The sequence below is a fragment of the Peromyscus eremicus genome, chromosome 10 (genome assembly GCF_949786415.1).
Source record: "Peromyscus eremicus chromosome 10, PerEre_H2_v1, whole genome shotgun sequence".
Lineage (NCBI taxonomy): Eukaryota > Metazoa > Chordata > Mammalia > Rodentia > Cricetidae > Peromyscus > Peromyscus eremicus.
Genome location: NC_081426.1, coordinates 55146281 through 55167988, shown reverse-complemented (window position 1 = coordinate 55167988; position 21708 = coordinate 55146281). Strand labels below are relative to the sequence as shown.

The window sequence follows — 21708 nt, the reverse complement described above, 5'->3', positions numbered from 1 at the left end:
TTATATTGAAATCTAGAATATTTCAGGTTGATAAAATAATTGAATATTTTAAAATATCAACCATCAAAATTCACAAGACCAAGAAAACAAGTCAACTGTACTGGAATATCTTGAATTAACAAATGTTAAGGATGACTAAACCCAGTGTTGTGGTCCATTTTTGTAATCATAGCACTTGAGAAATGGAAGCATATGGATATAGTTATACTCAGCTACACAGTGAGTTTGGAGTTTGAGTCCGCCTGAGAGCTTTACTGAAAAAAAAAAAATAACCAGTTTGTTTGACCTCATAAAAGAGCAAAATTAAGGCAAACAGCAACTGAAATTGAACATTCTATTTAAAAGAGACCTTATTGCCACATCAATATTTTAAGTGCTAATAAAAATAAATAAGCAAAGACAAGGATGTACATTGTTTGGGATCAAAGTTTTGTCTTGGATTAGTAAAAACAACTTATTCATAATCTGTGCTTCTGTTACTGTTACTGACCCATAATGGCCAATTAATTAATGAAATGTGCCTGCATATGTCTTCAATGATAATGAGAAACAGTGCTAATACTGTGTAGATGGAAGTTCCCTATGTAAATTGTAGGGCTCAGTCACTGCCAGAGGCCACTTGTCAGCAAGGCATTAAGTTCTTGCTTCCCTCTTTGTTACTTTTCCTATAAGTATCTCCTCTGAATTCTCCTGAAATCAGCTTTTAACTTTATAAACATAGCCATAACTCCCACCTTTTACTTTGCAAGTTTGATTTGTGATAAAGAAATGCCATCACAATGACACTTTAATATAGAACACATAGTTGAGTTAGGCATTTGAGATTTGATGCATTTCCTTGCATCCTAGCAAATCGCTGTACTGGAATTTTCACGAGGCTGTATGTTCTATGTTTACGCAAGTAGCTACTTCCTGTGAGTTCGTTTTATGCCAATCCCTAGACTAAGCTTGATAGGCATTTTTGTTGTTATTGAACCATTACAATAACCTTTCACAATAACATTCTGGTTACACATTCACTTTTCTCCCTACACAATCCAGATGGTGAGTAATTTTATTTTCTCAACTTACAAAGGGAAATAGTACAAAATCACAAAACTACAAGAAGCAAAACAGATCTATACTAGGTCTCTCTGACCTCAAACTCCTTGTTCTTATTTATGAATCCTATCTTCCTATCAGTTTAAAACCATTTCTTTGAGAAATTTTAGGATATGGAGAATGGTTCATGATAAATTATTTCAATAGTTATTATTTTTATAAAAATTTTAAAATTTAAATTTTTTTTTTTTTTTTTTTTTTGGTTTTTCGAGACAGGGTTTCTCTTGTGTAGCTTTGTGCCTTTCCTGGAACTCGCTTTGGAGACCAGGCTGGCCTAGAACTCACAGAGATCTGCCTGGCTCTGCCTCCCGAGTGCTGGGATTAAAGGCGTGCGCCACCACTGCCCGGCTAAAATTTAAAATTTTTATAAAATTATTTTTATAAAAGTGTTGGTATCCATGGAATAGGATATTTAAATCAAGTTTAAATTAGAACGTGATACAATCTTAGCCCTGCCAAACAAATGACATGTGAAAAATATATGTAAGCAGCCATGGGGTTCTTTTTTTTATTTTAAAAATATCTTTTTTTTGATTTAAAATTTTTATATATTATTTTGATTATATTTTTCCTCTCCACTTCCTACTGACCAAACTTCATGTTCATTTCTCTCTCACTAAATAAATAAATAAACCCGGAAAAATAACGTGCAAAGAAAGCCCTAAATTAAACAGAAAAGCTCACTTAAAAGTAGGAGGGGGCCAGGTGGCAGTGGCGCACACCTTTAATCCCAGCATTCAGGAGGCAGAACCAGGTGGATCTCTGAGTTCAAGGCCAGCCTGGTCTAGAGAGCGAGATTCAGAACAGGCACCAAAACTACACAGAGAAACCCTGTCTCAGGGGGAAAAAAAAAGTGGGGAGGGGATAAAAAATCTTTAGAGGAAAAAAGAAAACAAAAATAGGATAATCATTGGAAAAAATGATATTCCTTTCCCAGCAGGTATCATTGCAAATAGATTTTTGGTGAGAGGTTGGCCCCTGTGTCTGAAGGCTAGGCGTTTGTCTGGTTTGTTCCTATGCAGGTCTCCTTTGTGCTGCCCCAGTCTGGGAGTGCATGCCTGCATCGATCCTGTTGGATCTAGAAGATGCCGTTCCCTTCAGTCCTCCACTACCTCTCGCTTTTGCTATCACATCCCTTCTACAAGCAACATTTAGCATCCTTTGGTCACTTACTGAAGCACAGATACTTACTTTCAATGGGGTGTGGAGAACATGTCAATGATCCAGAGAAAGCATAAATTCCTTTCAGAATGTGTTTTAACAAGTCATTCTTGATCATTTTCTTCAATGTAACTACTTAGAATCATTTAATATGAGCCCGTGAGTGCACATGGTCTGTTTTCCCTAATTGTAAAATCCATAATTTATAAAATTCTTTTTTTTATTCAGTGATAAAATCTTAACCAAGGCAATCTGACATCTAGACAGATATTTGTACCAATTATGATGTTATACAGTTTCTACTTAAATTTATTTATTTGATCATATTACAATCAAATCAGTCTTTATTTGCTAAACCTTGTAGTATGGTCATAAATGTGGGACAAAATAAAGAATTCTGAATGCATTTATTCATTTCTACAGAAATGTTAAGAATATGTAAAATCTACTTAATTCCAGATTATACTTTCTTCCCTTTCAGAGCAGCAAGCATGAGAAGATGTTTTCTCTCAACTTGATGAAGTTTTATCTTGGTGTGAAGAAGAAAATGAAGCCCCCAACCAGGTAAAGAAAGGGGTAAGAGGGAAGTAAAACAAAACAAGAAATAAGTCTCTTGAAGGGCTTAGGGATAAGTGGCATTAGTTTAAAACCTGTAAATCCTGAATCCTTCATCTGTACCTGGGATCCTTGGGTGGACTGAGTGGCTTTTTGAGTATATGAGAGAGGTGATATTCCTACTGCGGGAAAAGGTTAAGCTCCTTACAGACTGTACTCTGCCTTGGATGAGTCAGGAAATCCTCAGAAGATGTCAGCAACTTCCAGAACAGGATTCCTTGGCCTCCCATTCCTTGACAGCACACAGCAGTGTCTGGGGTATAAGGAGGAATGCTCCAAACCACTAAATAAAAGAGATCTCACACTGCCCGTCCAGCTTTCTGATGCTTCACTTTTAGAGTGTTCTGATCCTGGCTCTGTAATTTTTCTTAGCTCCACAAACATAAACCCTCTTAAATATTGCCTCCTTTAATATTTGATGAACACAGCATTCATTTATACTGTAATTTGTTATCACAGACACTTTGATTATCTATGTAATACTATTATATTATTCCAGAAAACTCTTTAATGACCTGTGGTTCTCAGATTCCATTACTGAAATTTTTTCTTACTTTTCCCTCCATAATTAATTATTAAGCTTAAGACATATACATGTATTATACATGCACACACCTGAATTCAGCTATTTGCATAGATATTTGTCCTTAATATATTCATCATATATGTGTTGCTATTAAAAATACCTGAGACAGACTACTTAATGATAGCACAAAATTTGTTAGTGCACCAAATAAAAGCATTAAAGATTAAGTTTCAGAGACTCAAGGTTGTGGTACCTTATTGGCTGAGTTCTGTTAATGGGCCTTCTCTAGATGTCTTACATCATGACTTATGACAATGGCGGGGATGTGTTTAACATATTGTTTGTGTTTCTCTGATGCAGTTGGGGATTGACCGCATATTCTGAAAAACACCATTGGTAAGTGAACTGGCAGCTTTTTGATTTTGTAGAATATTGACAACTTTGAGTAAAGAATGACGTCATGGCATAGGCAGAACTACAGATAAGAACAAGGAAATAAACTTGTATTCAGTTCAGTTAAATATAATCTCACATACTTGCCAATGTCTCTTTCAAGAAACTACATTGGATTTCTTTCATAGACAGTAGATAGTATTGGAATCTAGCTTTTAGGAAATAGACAAAGTTAAGGTTTGCATTTTTTTTAAAGATAAAACCTAAGTTGAAACTTTAAAAAAAATCCATAGCCTATTTTCAAACCTGTTTTCTCCTTGTATTTTTTCCCATTCTCTCCCTTCTCCTGCTTGTCTCCCAGATCATATCGAAAGCCTTCTCCTCCTTAACCTTCTGTATCTAGCTAGTCCCCAGGTTGTGTTAGGTTGGACACTTCCTCGGCCCTTCTTCACCCCACTCCTAGGGGCCAGAGCTTCTTAATCTGCCTGGTTTATGGGGAGTACATCTACTCTTACACTTGTGACTCTGCTTTTCTACTGTGCTCTCTACTCAAACACTGCTGATGTCTCTCAAGTGACCACATAAGATGATTTCACATTTGCCTGGAGATGAAAAAAGACAATGTCTTAACAAGACTAATGAAAAAGAAAACAAGCTTTAGAAATGTCTTTTTTTCATGTTTTGGTTGAGAGCCTAGCCTTTAACGGCTGAGCCATCTCTCCATACCTGTCCTTAGTGGATGAACTGGCTTTCTGGAACCTAGGGCCTATGCTGAGACATTTTGCTCAGCCTTGGTGTAGGGAGGAGGGGACTGGACCTGCCTCAACTGAATCTACCAGGCCATGCTGAATCCCCAGAGGAGACCTTGCCTTGGAGGAGGTGGGAATGGGAGGAGGATTGAAGGGAAGGCTGAGGGGTGGGAGGAGGGAGGACAGGGGAATCCGTGGCTGATATGTAAAATTAAATTAATTATAAAAAAACAACGAAATGTCTTTTTTTCCAATTTTTTTCAAATTAATTATTTTTACTTATTATTTGTAAGTCCAAGAATATGAAGAATATAAGTTCATTGAAATGTCCATTATTTCATTCTAACATCAGGTACAAAATCTACCTCTTAAAAACTGAACTCTTCTCATCCCCTCCAGACTCCCTGTACCTGCATCTGCTATTTCTGTGTTTTTCTATAGCAGGTCTCTTGGTTCTCTTCCTGTGCTATTTATTTGTTTGCACGGCCAGCTTCCCTATTGTCCTCTGCAAAGCTTGAGAGCAAGAGCTGCTTTATTTAGGGTTTTAGTAAAACATTACTGAGTGACTGCCAACAGACCCATAGTGATATTTATCTGACGAGACCTTGTCTAAGCCCTTAAAAAAAAAGTCTCCACCCCATGAATGCACACATATGTTCCAATCTAAGTCTCTGGAGAAAAGTTGTGTTACTGCCATATGCATGGAATCACCCAATGACACTGACTTTGCCTTCCCAAAATATTGCTGATCATTGGCCTTGGGCCAATTTGAGGTTTACTTCCCAGAAGATTGAAACCACTTCTACTAACATAGTCTGAGTTTGATTTCATTAAACCATAAGTTTGGAAGAGTTCAGAAATATTTCTGACTATTAATATTACTGCCCACAGTGTGGAAGAGCAACTGTCTTTACAAGTATTTATTATATAAACATTGTTTTGTAGGCACTTGTGTTGTGACAGTTTACAAGCCCAGATGGAGTGGATGGCCAGTATCTTTATTGCCCAGGTATGATATCTGTTATAACCATCTAATTTACTGTTTAAAGGAAATGCAAACGTGCTTATAATTTTCATTGATTTTTTGTTTGTAGTGTACACAATTGGCACACTTTCACTTGAATGTATTTTTACATATATGGAAATCCAAATTTTCCATTGCTCTTTGAAAGAGGAGATTATGGTGACTGTCTAGCCTTCTTGTTCCCGCCAGCACAGCGGCCCTTAAGCTTAGGGAGAAGTGCTGGTCCAGATAATAGCCTTGCCTGGGTTCTCACTGCTCTGCAATAGCATGCAGATCTTCATACAGAAGTGTATACTCTGTCTTCTTCTCTCATCCTTCCTCCTCTGTCGTTGCAGAAGGAAGGCTAGGAAAATACATTTCTTTGATACCTCATCTATGGTAAATACTTTGTAAGAATCAAGTTTTGTATCCCATAGGATGCACAGTAGAGCCTGAGTTTTCTTGAAACTGTTCATTAACATAGTGCACGCTTCTCAGTTCACTGAGACCTATAGACCCAGCTTCACACTCAGTCTTCCACTTGAAGACAAGTTCTTTTGACAAAGGGTTAATAAGCCTATTAATTGAATTTTTTTAACCTTTTCTAGCTGAATTAGCAATACTGCTTCTCACAGAGCATTGGAATTCATGGCTAATGAATAAGTTGTCTCTATTGCTGTTCAGATCTGTTCACATTTCTTACAATGAAAATGTTAACTCACTCCCTCACTGCCAAATCTAGACCTTATTTGTTTTGAAAAGCATTTCTCTGTGATTTAGTTTCCTAATTTTCCACAGATGAATATAGATGCCACTTTTAACCTCTTTCACTTTATCAGCAGTCTCTTGCTCTGTAATGCATTGTAGGGAGGAAAAAAAAATGGTGAATTGCTAACATTTGAGTCCTTTCTTCATTTTGAAACATCAGATACCCATACTGTACTTAAAAACCAAAACTCTAGACATGAAGTGCTTTGTTTATAGTTGGGAGCATACGGTCAAAAGCTACTACAATATCTGTTTACAGCTCAATTAAACTGATGTTTTTGTTTTCAGATTTGGAGTCAATAGACCTTCATGTTGACAGTCATGGAATGAATAGCACTTCTCCATTGTAGCACTAATTAAAAGCATATGTATAATTAGTTGTTTTGTTTGTGCCTTTTCTGCTATAGTGTAAACTCAATAAGAACGACTCTTCCTTATTTGGCTCTCATGTATATCTGCCTCCTTGAAGCCTATTGTGCTTCCCAAAATATATACTGAGTGTTTCCAAAATATGAAAACAATGACTAAAATAAACAGGTAATTGGATCAGAGCTGAAATGAAAAGTGTGTTAAAACAAAGCAAATGTCAGGAATTGGGAAAGGAGGTGGAATACATGAGGTAAGGGAGGACACAGGTTGAGAGTAGTTCTCAGGGAATGGATCTCTGAGAAGGTGATAGGTGAGCTGAAGTCTGTGTAAAGGAGGGAGAAGGATGTTCCAGGTATTCGAGGGTGGGGTTCTGTGGATAGGACCCACAGCTTCAAGACTTGAGGTGGCACCACAATCCATTCATTTCGCAAGTATCCTAAAGGTCTCACTGGGAAGACAGGAGACAAGGTGTGAGAGCCCTGTTGAGAGCTTGGAACAAGGAAGGATATAACTGTAGTGTTTTTAACTGGAAAACAATTATTGAGACACCACTATAGAGTCAAAGGAGGAAGCGGGAAGAACAGCTGTGTGGCAGATGTTTGCCCAGGCTTGGGCAGAGGCAATGTGCAGAACAGAAAGACTGAGGAATCTTCTTGAGATAAAATGAAGGGTTTTTTTTGTTGTTGTTGTTGTTGTTGCATGGGCTGTTTAGTTTGAAAGAAAGAGTAGAAATTAAAGAAGACCCTGATCCTTGTGTTTGTTTGTAACAAGACTTTTATTTCTTCTGTTGAAGTAGGCTTTATTGTTTTTTTTTTTTTTTCATTTTCATTTGAGTTTCTTTCTAAAGCATATGTCTGAAGCCAACTTCCCATTTTCTGAGATGTTGTGCTTTATACTAAAGATAAGTACAAGGGTACCATGTCCATGAAATTGGCTTCTCTTTGCTGTATATCTATAGAGAGGTCTGTCTACCTTCTATTAAGTTCACTGGAGAGCCTCCTAGTGGGTCAGAATAGCTCAATCTTTAAGTACAATATCAGTAAATTACAATTTTGTTCTATTTTAAAGTCTGAATACTTCATGGTTTCAGTTTCAATAATTACGAAAATTTGCTGCATTTGGAATAGTGATATTATAGGTTCATATTTTTAAGTAAGTGAAATTTTAACACTTCCTACAAAACTTGAGGGTGTAAATAAACACAAGACTAGGTGTGCCTTTTGCGGATAATCGGTTTTTCAGTGTGTGTTTCTTATGTTTTTTTTTTCTCTTTTTTTTAATCTTTATTTAAAATAATGTTAAGGACCTAGGCAATTGATGATTGTACAGAATGTTACCAGAGCTATAGAAGGAAGCCAAGAGTTCTGTTAGATCTATGAAATACACAAGTGAACATGCTGAGTTGTAAATCTGACTTTAAAAATTCAGGCAAAAGTTTGAGGTTAAAATGTGTATGTGGGACAAGTTGGCATTTGGATTGCATTGAATGCTGTAGAAGTGCATGGGATGTTAAAATAGAAGATGTAAGAAGGAATGACAAGAGAAAACACAGGTAGAGTTTGTGACTAGTGTGATTAGTTAGGGATATGAGGCCAACATAGATTTCGTGGTTTCAATTGGATTGACTGTAAGACAGGATAGCATATATTTTTTCAAATATGCCAATGGAGATAACCCAGGCCATGGCCAGACACAAGGAAGCACTGTTGTTCATCATTGCTTGAAGTCATTATACATCAGAGAGAATTGTAGATTTTTCTTTTCCTCAGATGATTGGCTGCAGCCTACTGCACCATTTAAGATATCATGGAGAATGGTTGCTTGCAATCAGAACAATTGCTGATAGCAAAGAAAAAGGAAAACTCAGTTACATTGCTATGGATATAGGGAAATTAGTATATCTTACTATGTAAAATTATGTATTGAAGTGATTAGTGATTTAGATCAGTGGGTTGAGCACTTGTGAGGCAGGAAAGGCTGTTAGAAGTTTTAGGATGAAGGAGTAAGTAAGAAATAATACTCAAATAATGAGGAAACAAGTTGTCCTATGGCAGTGTTTGCTAATCACTATTAAGTTTAAAGTTAACTTTAAAGTGAAATGGATCTACAGAAAAGTCCTCTGTATTTTTAATCCACCAATTAGTAGGTTCTATTGAAACAGGCAAATTATAATGAAGTCCAGGGCCTCGAAGGAAAAAAAATGTAATAGAAGGAAAAGAAGCACAGGTCTTGAGGAGAATTATAAGGAAGTAAATTTACTAATTCACCATGAAACCTAAGCCAGGGTTTGAAGAACAGGAAAAAAGGAAAACTTAGAAGAATGATGAGGGTAAATAACTTCAAGATTCAAAAGTCAAAAAAATATCTACAATGGGTGAAATGAAGTCAGCAGAAAAGATAGAAAGGACTAGGTAAGAAAGTGAGAGGCAGAATTGGAGATTGGCAGTGTGATCATCGGCCATGATGTCCATAGTACAATCCCCAGTTAGATAATCCCTGTTATATGACTTCTGAGATCACTTACCAATAGCTTATAAATGGTAAGGGAAAACACTCACTTAGACCTCAAACACCTCTCACTTATAAACTTGTACACCATATATATATAACATATCCATTTATCTCAAGAATTTGCAGACCTAATTTACAAAAATTACTGAGTTCCTGCTCAGCCTGTTTTCTCTCGACTTTACTTGTTGAGAATATCCCAGTTATAAAACATCAAAGGTACTTTAACTGTGTTTGGAACTTTTTCAGTGATTAAATATTATGTAATCTACCATTACAGCTTTTATTAATTGAGATAAATCCTTCCATAATTTCAAGGGATATTTATCAAGTCTGATAATAACTGCACTTTTACTGTAGAATTCTTGAGGATTAAATAAATGTATGTATATTAGTAAAAACAAAATATGCCCCTCATTATAAATTAGCAGTACATTATAGTCACAGGGTCAATACTTCTGGAAATGAATTATTTGCAATAAAGCAATATATTAAAATACTAACTACCCATAAAATTTTGCTGATGTATCTTAAAATTTGAACAAAATAAAGAGTGGTGTTTTAGTTACATATAATTACCATTTGTTTTTATTTCATCCAACATCTGTGAACTCATTTTAGTTTGGTATTCACTGTTTGTTTCTTTGATAGATTGCTGTCTGAAAATCAATTTGCCTTTCCCCACTTCTAAAATGTTAATCTACCCTAGGAAATAGAATTCTTTAAATAACTTTTATATATGTGTATTCTGAGGATTAAGCACTTAGAGCTTACATTTTTACCTGTGGGCACTTATCCTCCATTGCAAAATTAAGTTTTTTTTTTTTTTTTCTGGGCATGGCTATGATGGTTTGGTGGACTAGAATTCCGCCAATAATTTGAGGAAAAATGCACCACTCTTCCTGTTATAGAGTGATTTTCATTATAAATGTGTGTGTAAAAGGGTAACATTTCTTTGAAATTAAATTAGATGAAAAAGTTTTATTTTTCAAAAGGTCACAACATAGGGCTAATTTTTTTTTCAGATATCCATGCCTTAGGTCATTTTGGGATATATATATATATATATATATATATATATATATATATATATATAATTAAATTATTTTCATATTAAAAATCACCTTGGATATAAGCAAGAAATAAATGTTTAGTTACTATGATTACAGAGCCTAGAAAATATAGACAAGTACATTATTTTTATTTTACAGAGAGACTTGCCATTTTCCTCCAATATTTTCTACCATTTGGTTTGATAAGTAGTACAGAAGGCATGTGTTTCAAACTTAGAAATTGAACTGAGACCTCAAAGCTCTGTTCACTTAAGAGTTTCACGTCCTGGAGCCATGTGCCTGCCAGAGTCAATGTCTAAGTAATTACAAATGGCATTCTCACAGAAAGTAGCTTATTTGGTGTGGATATGTGGGGGAGCCAAGTGACTAATGTGGTGTAGCGCATAATGAAATCACACACCAATGGCACTAAACTGTTTTTCCCGCAGCATGAGAATGATATATGGCCACCAGCTGGAAAAGAAAGAAAACGTTCAATAACCAAGAATCCCAAGATTGGGGGTTTACCTCTGATTCCCATCCAACATGAGAGAAATGTAACCCTGGCCCGGAAGAATATTGAGGTTGGTTATGATTTCATTGTTCTTATGGTAACCTCCACCATTTATTTTCCTACCACTTAACATGGCTGAGTAAATCAATTACCTCACTGGCTTCAGCTACATAGCAGTAATCACTTCGCACAGCTCAATAATGTCCATAATACATGAAGAAAACCGTGACTGTAACCCTCTGCCACTTATGTGAGTACCACTGACCACATGTTACATATCCATGACACCATTCACAGTCTCTCAAGGAGCCAAGCAATTTTACGTATTTATCTAGACACCCTGGTTGCAAAGCCGGCCTCAAATCAATTTCACAAGGTTACTCATAATGTCCTCTGAGTGAATATGGAGTGAAAAAAAAATGCCCAGATCATGTCAAAGATACCCACCTCTAGTGTCACAATCACAATCCAGGCTTGGAAACCTGAGAGATTTTAGAGTAACCACAAGATGACCTCTGAATATTAATATTAGTGATTTCACATTTTTCAAAAAAGTGACTTTTTTTTTCCTTTGCCATCAATTGTGACATGAAGTTCAGTCTCTTAGGAAAGAACATGGTTGCTTACTCTCAAAACTCACTTTGGAATGACCCTTGGCATAGTACCTTAACTGAATTTTTCAAAGACAAAAATTAAGAAAAAAAATAAAACCTATGTAAAAGATGATATAGATTACATATTCTTTGGACTTTGATTTGGGCTAAGCTGTTAGAATCATTCTTTGTAAACACTGTAGTGAGCATATCTTATACAACATTTTTCTCGTGTCGGAGTGTACTTGAATATTGGCCTACACGATATTGCCTAACTGATGTAATAAGAGGAAAAGTTGTCTCTAAGAATCTATGACTGCACCTCTGTCCATTCTGCCCCTACAGCTTTTGACAGGAGCCCACTTTGCAGGTCTTTGGATACCTTAGCCAATCAAGAATTTTAAAATTCCAAAGTTGTTTCTCATAGGCACTTGCGCCAGGGAATCACAGTTTGATCCAATGAACCCATTATAAGTGGGCATTTGCCTTTCAGTGACCACAGCGTCGCCTGACACTGCCTGTGACCAGTGGAGGAACAAACAAAAGATACAATTTTAAGATAAAAATACATTAACCAGTATCAACTATAGATAAATAAACCTACAACATATTTCTTAATCCAAAAATCACAGTTTTAAGTATGATTTTTAACATGCCTAAGATAAAAAACAAAACAAAACAAACAACAACAAAAAAACCCAGATGAACTAAAACTGGGAAGAAGTGTTAAAGGCTTTTATAATGATTCTAAGAAATATTAATTGCTAGAAAATATATTTTTTATAAGCCAAACATTTTTGTAAAGATAATATCATTCAATAAATTTGGCAAAGGGATTTTTAAATGTTCCAATGCTTTAAAAATACTAAAACTGACTTTAAATTGTATAAAAGCAACAATAATTAAAAATAAAGTTTTTCATAGGAATAATTAAGAATTTTATTGTAGAATTAGAGTAACTTAATTACATAAGAAAATATAGTCATAAAATGCCTAAACACTTCTTACTTTTGGTTTAAAAATGAAAACAATTTAAATTTACCATGTAGGATGTGTTGTTGAGAAATAATGCAATCATATCATGACACATGGTCAGGAAACATTGCTTTTCAAAGTAGTTGGCATTCTGAGATATGCTGACTTGATTTTTTTATGTTCTCTTGGAAGCTGTATGAGTGCCTGATTCGGGCAGGGAAGGCTTCCAGGAGCCTTCTAACATTAAATTGGTAAATTAGTTGTAAGACAACTGAAGAAACATAGAAATGAAAATTGTTGGCAATGGAAACTTCCCAGGAAAAGGCACATATAATACTTAAGATTTTATAAGCTCAGTACTACCTGTGGCACACCCACTTCCAATAGATGGTGAACTCCTTTCTCAACATTATGTCCTCAATTCCTTTCCCTATATGGAACTAGTAATCCCTTCTTTGCAGGGTTATCAATGGTGACTAAGTTCTACTGCACATCAGAATTTATTAGGATGATGTCTGCCTCGCGGCTAATACACATCAAGACAAAGTCACAAGGAGCATGGAGAGCACAGTGGGACGATTCATTCATTCCCAATACTGCATTCATAGCTGTACATGGTAGTGTGGACCTGTATTTCCAGCTATTCAAAGGGGTGTATAGGAGGAGACTTGAGCCCACACGTATAGGCCCATCTGAGCAGCTTAGCAAGATCTTGTCTCAAAAGAAAAAAGATCTTTGAATAACATCTGTAAAATAAAAATAACAAAGAGAAATTACTCACTTATAATGGAGATTTTTTGTCTGACTCTGACAAATGTTAATGGAATAGATATAGGTTAATGTAATTCTTGACTGTATATATTATATATACTTATTGTATATACTTTATATTAGTTATAAGCTTCTTTTATTATTTAGACAAATAATAAACAACAAAATGAGTGGTAAATTAGAATCCCAGACTGTCTCCCTGTCGTCACCCTGCAGCCCTTTGATGTGATGGAAGAGAACACAGGCCAACCTAACATCCTGTTCCCCTCACCTAAGTGTTCCTGTGCAAGCCACTTGATTCTTGAGTTTTTGTTTGTGCACCTTAGAAAATAAGCAGTGAGTAATCATAGAAGCTCAATCATAGAAGCTCAAACATTATTTCAGGACTTAAACTTCATGGTGTGACTATCCATTTTAAAATGTGGATATTATTCATTAATGTAGGAGTTCAGCAGGGAAGTCACTTAGGAGTTTCCCACAATTGTATTTATACGTGTTGGTCACTTGATTTTTTGGCATCATTCGACCATGTCAGTGAGCCCCATATCCGTAACCCCCATGTTTGACTTCAGGGTGAAATCTATGAACACCAGACTAAAGATTTGCTCTGAGAACCTGTTCCCCATCTGTTGCTCTGGCTGTGACAGTCGGAGCTGCTGTCTGAAGCTGGGGGAAGAGCTCTATTTCTGTTAAACTAAGGTGACACAGACTGCCCTGCCTGTGACACGCTACTTCCTGTTTACCTTTGCCTCCTTTGTCTCTCTTTTGAAATAATGACCTCATCATTTAACACCAGCACACCAACCCCCTTTTCCTCATGTCTTTCTTTCTTCACATCATGCAGCATGCAGGGCACATAGTACATGCCCTATGAGTTATGCAAAGCACATGTGATCTCCTGTTTTTGCTTTCCTATTCTTTGACTTTGAACGTGTTCCTTCCATCCCATGTTCCTGTCTTCATAAACAATGATAAATCATTAATGCTGTCATAGGTTTGAATACTTTGCCCTTAAATTATGCATCTAAGAGAGCCAAAGTTTTTGTCTATTTTGTTTTGGTGTTTTTACTGTTTGATAGTTGAAAGAGTGTATGAATGATTACCGTAAGAGAGATGATGGTTGGATGGATAGATAAATATTAGACAATAGATACAGATAGATAGATAGATAGATAGATAGATAGATAGATAGATAGATAGATAGATAGATTGATGATAGATGATGGATAGATAATAGAAAAAGAGATAGATGATAGAAGATAGATAATAGAGATATAGATGATAGATGAGAGATAGGTGGAGAGATTGATTGATTGATTGATGATAGAGAGATGATAGATGGAAAGATAATAGAAAAAGAGATGATAGAAGATAGATAATAGAGATATAGATGATAGATGGAGAGATGGATAGATAATAAAAAGGATAGATGATAGAAATATAGATGATAGATGGAGATATAGATGATAGAGATATAGATGATAGGTGGAAAGAGATAGATAGATAGATAGATAGATAGATAGATAGATAGATAGATAGAGCTGTATCCTATACTTATTGAGTTGTAATACTCTGAGAATCTGAGGCAGTTTCCCTCAGATAGATATTGCCAGCCAATAGAGATCATGCAGTCCACCTTTCAGAATCCATCCTTTATTCATTGCAGGTGATTTACAGTCTGCTTCCAGGACCTGCCAGTCCTTTCTGTACACTTAGTAAATGTATACTCTAACCCACTGATACAAAAGTGGGTATTAACACACACATACACCATAGTCCAGTGACTTTAAAAGTTGACTAGGAAATCAGACCAAGTGTTATATGGGGAAAACTTCCACTGGTTAAATATGCTGGGAGATAAGTCAACCAGCAAAACAAGTTTAACAGATTTCTGTGCAACACTTCCTCTCAATTTCTTTATTATACTGACTTACATTGTGACTCTAAAATCAGGGGCTATAGCTCCAAGACATGGACATAAATCCAGACATGCAAAGGTCAACAATAGAACTGTCATTTCTACCTGCTGGGACAGGGAGAAATCACTTTTCTCCAATGGAATGGCACTGTGTATATCAACTACTCTGGGGCAGATCTCATGCTCAGGAGTAGTTGACCAACAAATGATAGACTACACAGTTTTTATATGTGTGTGGTTATTTGATTATAGTATGGTGTTTGTTTTATCATTGGGTGATGTACTTCGTTTTCTAGGTTTTGTATGTTTTGTTGTTATATTGTATTTTGGGTTTGCTTTTTGAGAAAGAACTTAAAATTTAATTTGCATGAACTTGGGGAAGGAGAAGAATATGAATAAAATATATTTAAATTTAAAAATGGTTTTATATAATAAAAATTAATAAGAGTATTAAAAGGAAAAATTCAGACATGTAAGCTGCTTAAAGCAAAGTAAAACTAGAGCATGCATCATAGATAAAATAAACTATAGAATGGGAAGCATCAACTGTTTGCTTAGTGTATTTTCTAAATATCAATTGTCTCAAGTATTGTTTTACTCTGACATATTCTGTTTTCCACTACTTTTAGAGTGCAAGAGCAGAACTTGAAAGGCTGCGGCTGGGTGAAAAGCAGGATCGAGACTTCATGGATTCCAGCTTAAAAGACAGAGCCTCCATCATAGCCCACTGCTTGGAGCACAAAGATGATAAACTTCGAAATCGTGCCAGAAAACATCGCAGTTTCAACTGCTTGGAGGACACAGAGGCGGAGGTCCCACACAGCCTACCAAAGGGCTTTAAAGGTCCAAAGACGCTGAAGAAGACTGAAGACAGAAACAACAAGACTACTTTAGACCCTGATCACAAGCTGCCATCAAAAGTCATCGAGGAACTCAGTGTGGTTCTCCAGAGGTCAAGAACTCTTCCTAAAGAGTTACAGGATGAACAGACGTTACAGAAAGAAATAAAATAAATCATCACACAAGTTATTTTTTTCAACATTGTATACAATGTATGCAAACCAGAAATCAAACTGTAATTCTTGAGTTCCTCTATCTAGACAAATTTGTCTGTATTTAAGAAATTTGTTTATCTATATCTAAGCATTTAAGAACATTTTAAAATATGTATATATGTGGTTAAGTGTAAGATCAACTTTATTTTGGTCTGGAAACTTGTAAAATTCAATTGTATTAACTGTAATAAATTTTTGGGTTACTGTAAGTGGCCAGAACTTTGAAAATAGATGTGTAAGTGGGGGTAATTTATGAGCAGAAATCTGTACTGTATTGTATAAAATGCTGTGTGTACATGAAACCTATGAAATTGTATCATATTTTGCACTTTGAGAAGGCTTGTATATTAAGTTGCCATGTGTTTTTAGGTTTACATAAGGTCCATCTTAAGGAAAAGAAAGGGAAGTGAGTTCAAAAGGGGAAAGACATTGCAGTAGCTGTTTAACCAACATTGGGAAGAAAGGCAAGAAGTTAAAATATATTCTACTACCCATGGAGGTGACCCAGAGTTCATTCTAATTCACCAAGAAACAAAGCATGTTATGGAGAAACTGCTTGTTATGAAAAAACTGTCAGTGTCTGGAGTGTTTCCAATAGTTATATACAGCCAGCACACATCAGTGGTGGCACTGGCCACTGTCATTTATGGTGTCAGTAGACAAGCCCCAAGACATATTAGTACACCAGAACTGTCTGTCAGTGTCTGCTCAGAGGAACTTACATTGCACTGAAGAGTGTGTGCATGGACCCAGAATGGATGTCATTTGCACTGTTACTGTATACAGGCAATTCTTTAGGGCTCCCAACTGTATTTCTGGTACGAACAAAATTCAACACCACATCTTTTGCTATTTTTTTCCTTTATTCTGTGTTTGTTGCTGTTGTTATTTCCATTTTTAATGTAACATTATAATGCTTATTAATGTAACATTATAATGATTACTTCTGTATCATCAGTATCAACTGGAAGTATGCAATATGTGGCCACTTGAAGGAGCCAATGGCTGCTTGTACAACACATTTGCAAGCAGGCATGTCACATTCCATTTAATCTTTCTTTCTACCTGTAGAAATGACATATCTCTGTATTTTCGTTGCCACATAAGGATCACGTACAGATTTAACAGTTTTTCATTAGTCAGACTACACTAGCTTATAAATCATTCGTGTCAAGGACAGTGCTTTATATTAATTCTTTTCCAAGTTAAGTTGCGTTGATGTGTCTTACAACAGGAAGTTATATACTGGATCTTTATTCCCAACGCTTCTTTGTCCTGTCCTGTATTTGGGGTCTTTTCTATTTAAGACAAGTCTATGTGCTAAAACCCTTGTTTCAGTCACTCTTTCACAGGTAAGCAACATGCTGTGAAGTACGAGGGCTGTCTTCCCTCAGATATGCTAACCAGTTACATTTGCTGAAGATAGCAGAGTTTATTAGGAGTAAGTGGCATTTAGTCTTTAAATCCAAGTAAAATGTTAACTGAAATAGTAAGTAAAACTGCAGGGCAGTTTTATGAGTTGGTGGCACTATTGAAGATGCTCCCTTCAAAGCAAGATATTGTGTTGTTTGGGAAGAAAAAATTAATTTTAGTAAACTTATTTCTGATAAGTAATGATATTTATATTTTTTATGAAATAAAGAGATATATGGCCTTGTTGAGGAAGTGTCACGCTGTTGGACCTACCTTACTGGAATTTCTCCTGAAAGTTGAGATTAAATCTGATCACTTCTGTTTTTCTTCTTTTTTTCCATGAATAATTGTCTCCATTTTTAAAATGTAACATAAGGGCTAATGGTTACATCTCACCGATTTTGAGTAAAAATTAAAATAGTTTTACAAGTCCACTAGAACACGACTCTTCTCTTTTTTCATGACTCTCAGAAGTTTAAAGTTATTCTGGTGAAATGAATCAAGTGCTTTATTTATTCTTTTTTTTCTGTTTAAAAAATCAAATAGGATGCATCTAACTGTCCTTTTTGTAAAAACACATCAAAATAAATCTTACTTTATGCCAAAGGCTGAATACAGGCAGGTTTTTCCTAAAAGGACTGATGGCACTCAGTTTCATCTGCTCCCATAAACTCAGTTATCGGCCACCATCTATAACGCCATTACCTGGTGGTTCATCAAAATGGTTCTGAGAACCACAAGCAGGAGCAGTGGAGGCAAGACTCTGACTTGTGTACAGATCGGCTGCTGATTGGCACTGCTCCAAAGACAAATTTTAATTCTAAAGTACTCAGAAATTGCGTATTGCAGAAGGGGATGCTTTGGAAAATGAGGGTTGCTCTTTAACATCTGATTATCATGTATGGAGATGACTCACACTCTTACCAGCTTATCTGAATTTCCTTCAGGATACATCACTCAACAGAAGTGAGACTTAGGTTTAAAATGTGAACATTTTGCCATCACGTGCATCTATATTTATCTCTAATTGGAAACCACACACTAATGAGTCCTACAGATTACTAAAGTGTATCTTTTTAAAGCATATGGTTATTTTAGCTTAGTAAACTTTAAAGTGTTCATAACTACATTGCCTTCACATTCTCTACCATGACTGCATATGTAGAATGTCAACTTTTAATAACTCATGGTGTCTCCAAGTTAAAGACTTTAAAGTTATTTGATTAAAATATCTTTATTTAAGTCACAGTAATGACTACTTTGTACATAGTCATTTCGTGATTGCTATTCTATACATATAAATTTATCCATGTACATACATGCATTATGAGTCAAGTATATAAGGCAAATAGGTAAATAATATTAATAGAATGTGGATAAATCACTATTAGTTATTAATGTGTCTGTGTAGTTCTCATTTTATCTAAATAGATATTGCTGGCTTTCAAAGTGCTTCTAGCTGTTTTCTTTTCCTTTTATGCTAAATTACGTACTAATGAAATCGATTTCCACATTGTATTGGTTGAATTGTCCTAACAGCTCACACTTAGCCTTAACCTTCAAAATTTCAAAAAGTGACTTACTTTGAGATATGTTCTTTTAAGGGTTGTTTGCGTTAATAGGAGACCATGAGAGTGAGCTCTGTTCTGTTCTGAGAAGTGCCCTAGGAGGACACTAGGACATGCAAAAAAAAAAAAAAAAAGTGTGGATTCATAGCCAACAGAGGACCACTGCGTCTCCCTCCCATCCATGCCCCCACTGACAACTCCAATATATCTCAAACTCCTTGTTTCTTTTTCTTTTCACACGACCTCTTCTTATTGCTTACCAGGTCAAAAACTTAGGGGAGAAAGATGAAGCGAGTCATTTAGCTCATGAGTGACATACTATCTGTATCCTTCCAGTCTAGCACAAGAATGCTATTAAACCTTCTAAAGTTGCAATTAGTGGAGAAAATGAGTGTAAAACTTGTAAGACACTGTCGTAAAGCAAGGATGCATATAATATCTACACAACACCTGCTTAAAAAATAAAAATGGAATATATATATATATCATGTGTATATGTATATAATATATATACATACTGTATGTTATGTTACTATTATACATATTACATGTTATGTTATTAACATATGCTATATATTTATATAAAATAAACATTAAAACAGATGAAACTGTAAACAACCCCTTCAATACAAAATAAATACTCAATTCACCACCAATTTTTTTTCTGCACTTTAGACATATGCTTTTAGTTTAAAATGGGAGTTTAAGAACTTGAAGTGAATATACGCATGCTATAGAGACACTAATTTACAACAAAGCTGATATCACCAAACTCCCATAATACAACACTCTTTACAGTCAGAAGCTGTGTTTCAGACAAACACATTTTTTTTCCTATGAGAGAGGTCAGTCCTCCAGAGAGATATAAATGAATAAGTTCTTTTATCTCCAATATAAATAATTATAAGCTTCATGATGCCAAACCCAAATACGCAATCATAGGGGAAAATGTCACCACCCTGGACAGGTGGAGGTGCTGAAAAGCATAAACCAAATTTATAAATATGGCACAGCAAACTATGGACCACCCCACGGTTTCTACCAAGGACTCTCCTGATGAAATGGTTTTTATATTCATACACATAATCCTACAGGACAATGGACATAACCAGTATTCTTGAATAAATCTGAATCAATCCTGTTTTTTAAAGGTTTTTTATTCCCCAGCTACTCTTGCCATATAAAAACAGTGAGCCACCTTTAAAGAAATATTTCTTCTCTAATTAATGAACTTAGGCTCTGGTCTCAAGGAATAGTATGCTAAATTAAAAACTTTTCTCTTTCTCTGAAATAAAAGTGTGGAATTACAATATGGTTTTGCAGAATGTGTTGGTATAGGTTATACATAACCATGAAAGTTGTATATATTTAAAAGCAAAGTATATACACTTGTGGTTATATTTTATTTGTGCTCTAACAAATAAAACTTATCTGGGGATCAGAGGACAGAGCCAGCCAGTGCATTAGACATTGAGGCTAGACAGTGGTGGCACATGTCTTTAATCCTATCACTCAGGAGGCAGAGATCTGTCTGGATTTCTGTGAGTTCAAGGCCACAGTCAAAACAGAGCCAGGCATGGTGGCACATATTTTTAAGCCCAGCACTTTAATCTCATGTCTTTTCTTGGGAAGGACACAAGCCTTTAACCCCAGGAAGTGATAGCAGGAAGCAGAAAGGTATATAAGGCTGAGGACCAGGAACTAGAGGCTTTTAAGCACTTCAGCTGAGATCCCTTCCAGGTGAGGATTCAGAGGCTTTCAGTCTGAGGAAACAGAATCAGCTGAGGAGTTGGTGAGGTGAGATTGGCTGTGGCTTGTTCTGTCTCTCTGATCTTTCAGCTTTAACCCCAATATCTGGCTCTGGGCTTTTTATTAATAAGACCATTTAGCAATTCATGTTACATACACCCGACAGGTAAATAAGAAATTATTCCAGATTTTTAAATCATTACATATTAGACTAAGCCTCAGTCAGTGATACATGATGTGCCCATGACTCCAGAAGGCTTCAGTAATATTAAAAAATATTGTAAAATACTTCAAACAATATAATTCAAACACTAGAAATGCTTAATTTTTAGTACAGTTAACTTCAAATGACAGTCAAAACTAGGAGTTATTACATATGTTAAAAATGTGATCCATAATCACTTAATTTCATTAAACAGAAACAGCCTATTTCTATTAATATATATTTCAAATTACTACTGCAAACCAACTCCTGTAACCAATCATTTTAAATGTGTTATAGGCACCCTACAGGCCTTCAGAGTTGTGGTTTTTTTTTGTCTCAGGACATAGTACATAAATATTTCTTCTGTAACAGTATAGACATGAGCAACTACCAGTTTTACGCATAGTGGGATAATACTTCTATATTTTCATAAATGCTGTTTATATGCTACACTGTGGTAGTGGAATGATACTTTTGTTTAATGTTGTATGTGTTTTCATGCTCTTGGTGTAGCTTTTTTTTCCCTTTTCCCATAATATTTAAGTAAAAGATTGGGAAAGTCTTTCTTAGTTTCTCTATGTATGTCATTTTATCCTGGATTCCAGATCTGGTATCTTTCCATTCAGACTAGTACTCATTTTTCAGCTTGATTTTGGAGATGTGTGTTTTTATAAATTCTACATGTCATTTCCAAAATTGATT

The 21708-nt window shown here is 35.5% G+C and overlaps 1 protein-coding gene across 2 annotated transcripts in view; it reads left to right on the top strand.

Moving 5' to 3' along the window:
- Arap2 (ArfGAP with RhoGAP domain, ankyrin repeat and PH domain 2) overlaps positions 1-16045 on the top strand; it is a 179670-nt gene extending 163625 nt beyond the window's left edge. For both annotated transcript variants that reach the window (XM_059275892.1, XM_059275891.1), the window contains 5 exons: positions 2744-2826; positions 3764-3799; positions 5491-5554; positions 10695-10829; positions 15646-16045. In XM_059275892.1, the coding sequence (XP_059131875.1) occupies positions 2744-2826; positions 3764-3799; positions 5491-5554; positions 10695-10829; positions 15646-16029 (702 nt within the window). In that variant the 3' untranslated portion in view covers positions 16030-16045. The remainder of the gene's footprint in view (positions 1-2743; positions 2827-3763; positions 3800-5490; positions 5555-10694; positions 10830-15645) is intronic.
- The last annotated feature ends 5663 nt before the right edge of the window (positions 16046-21708 follow it).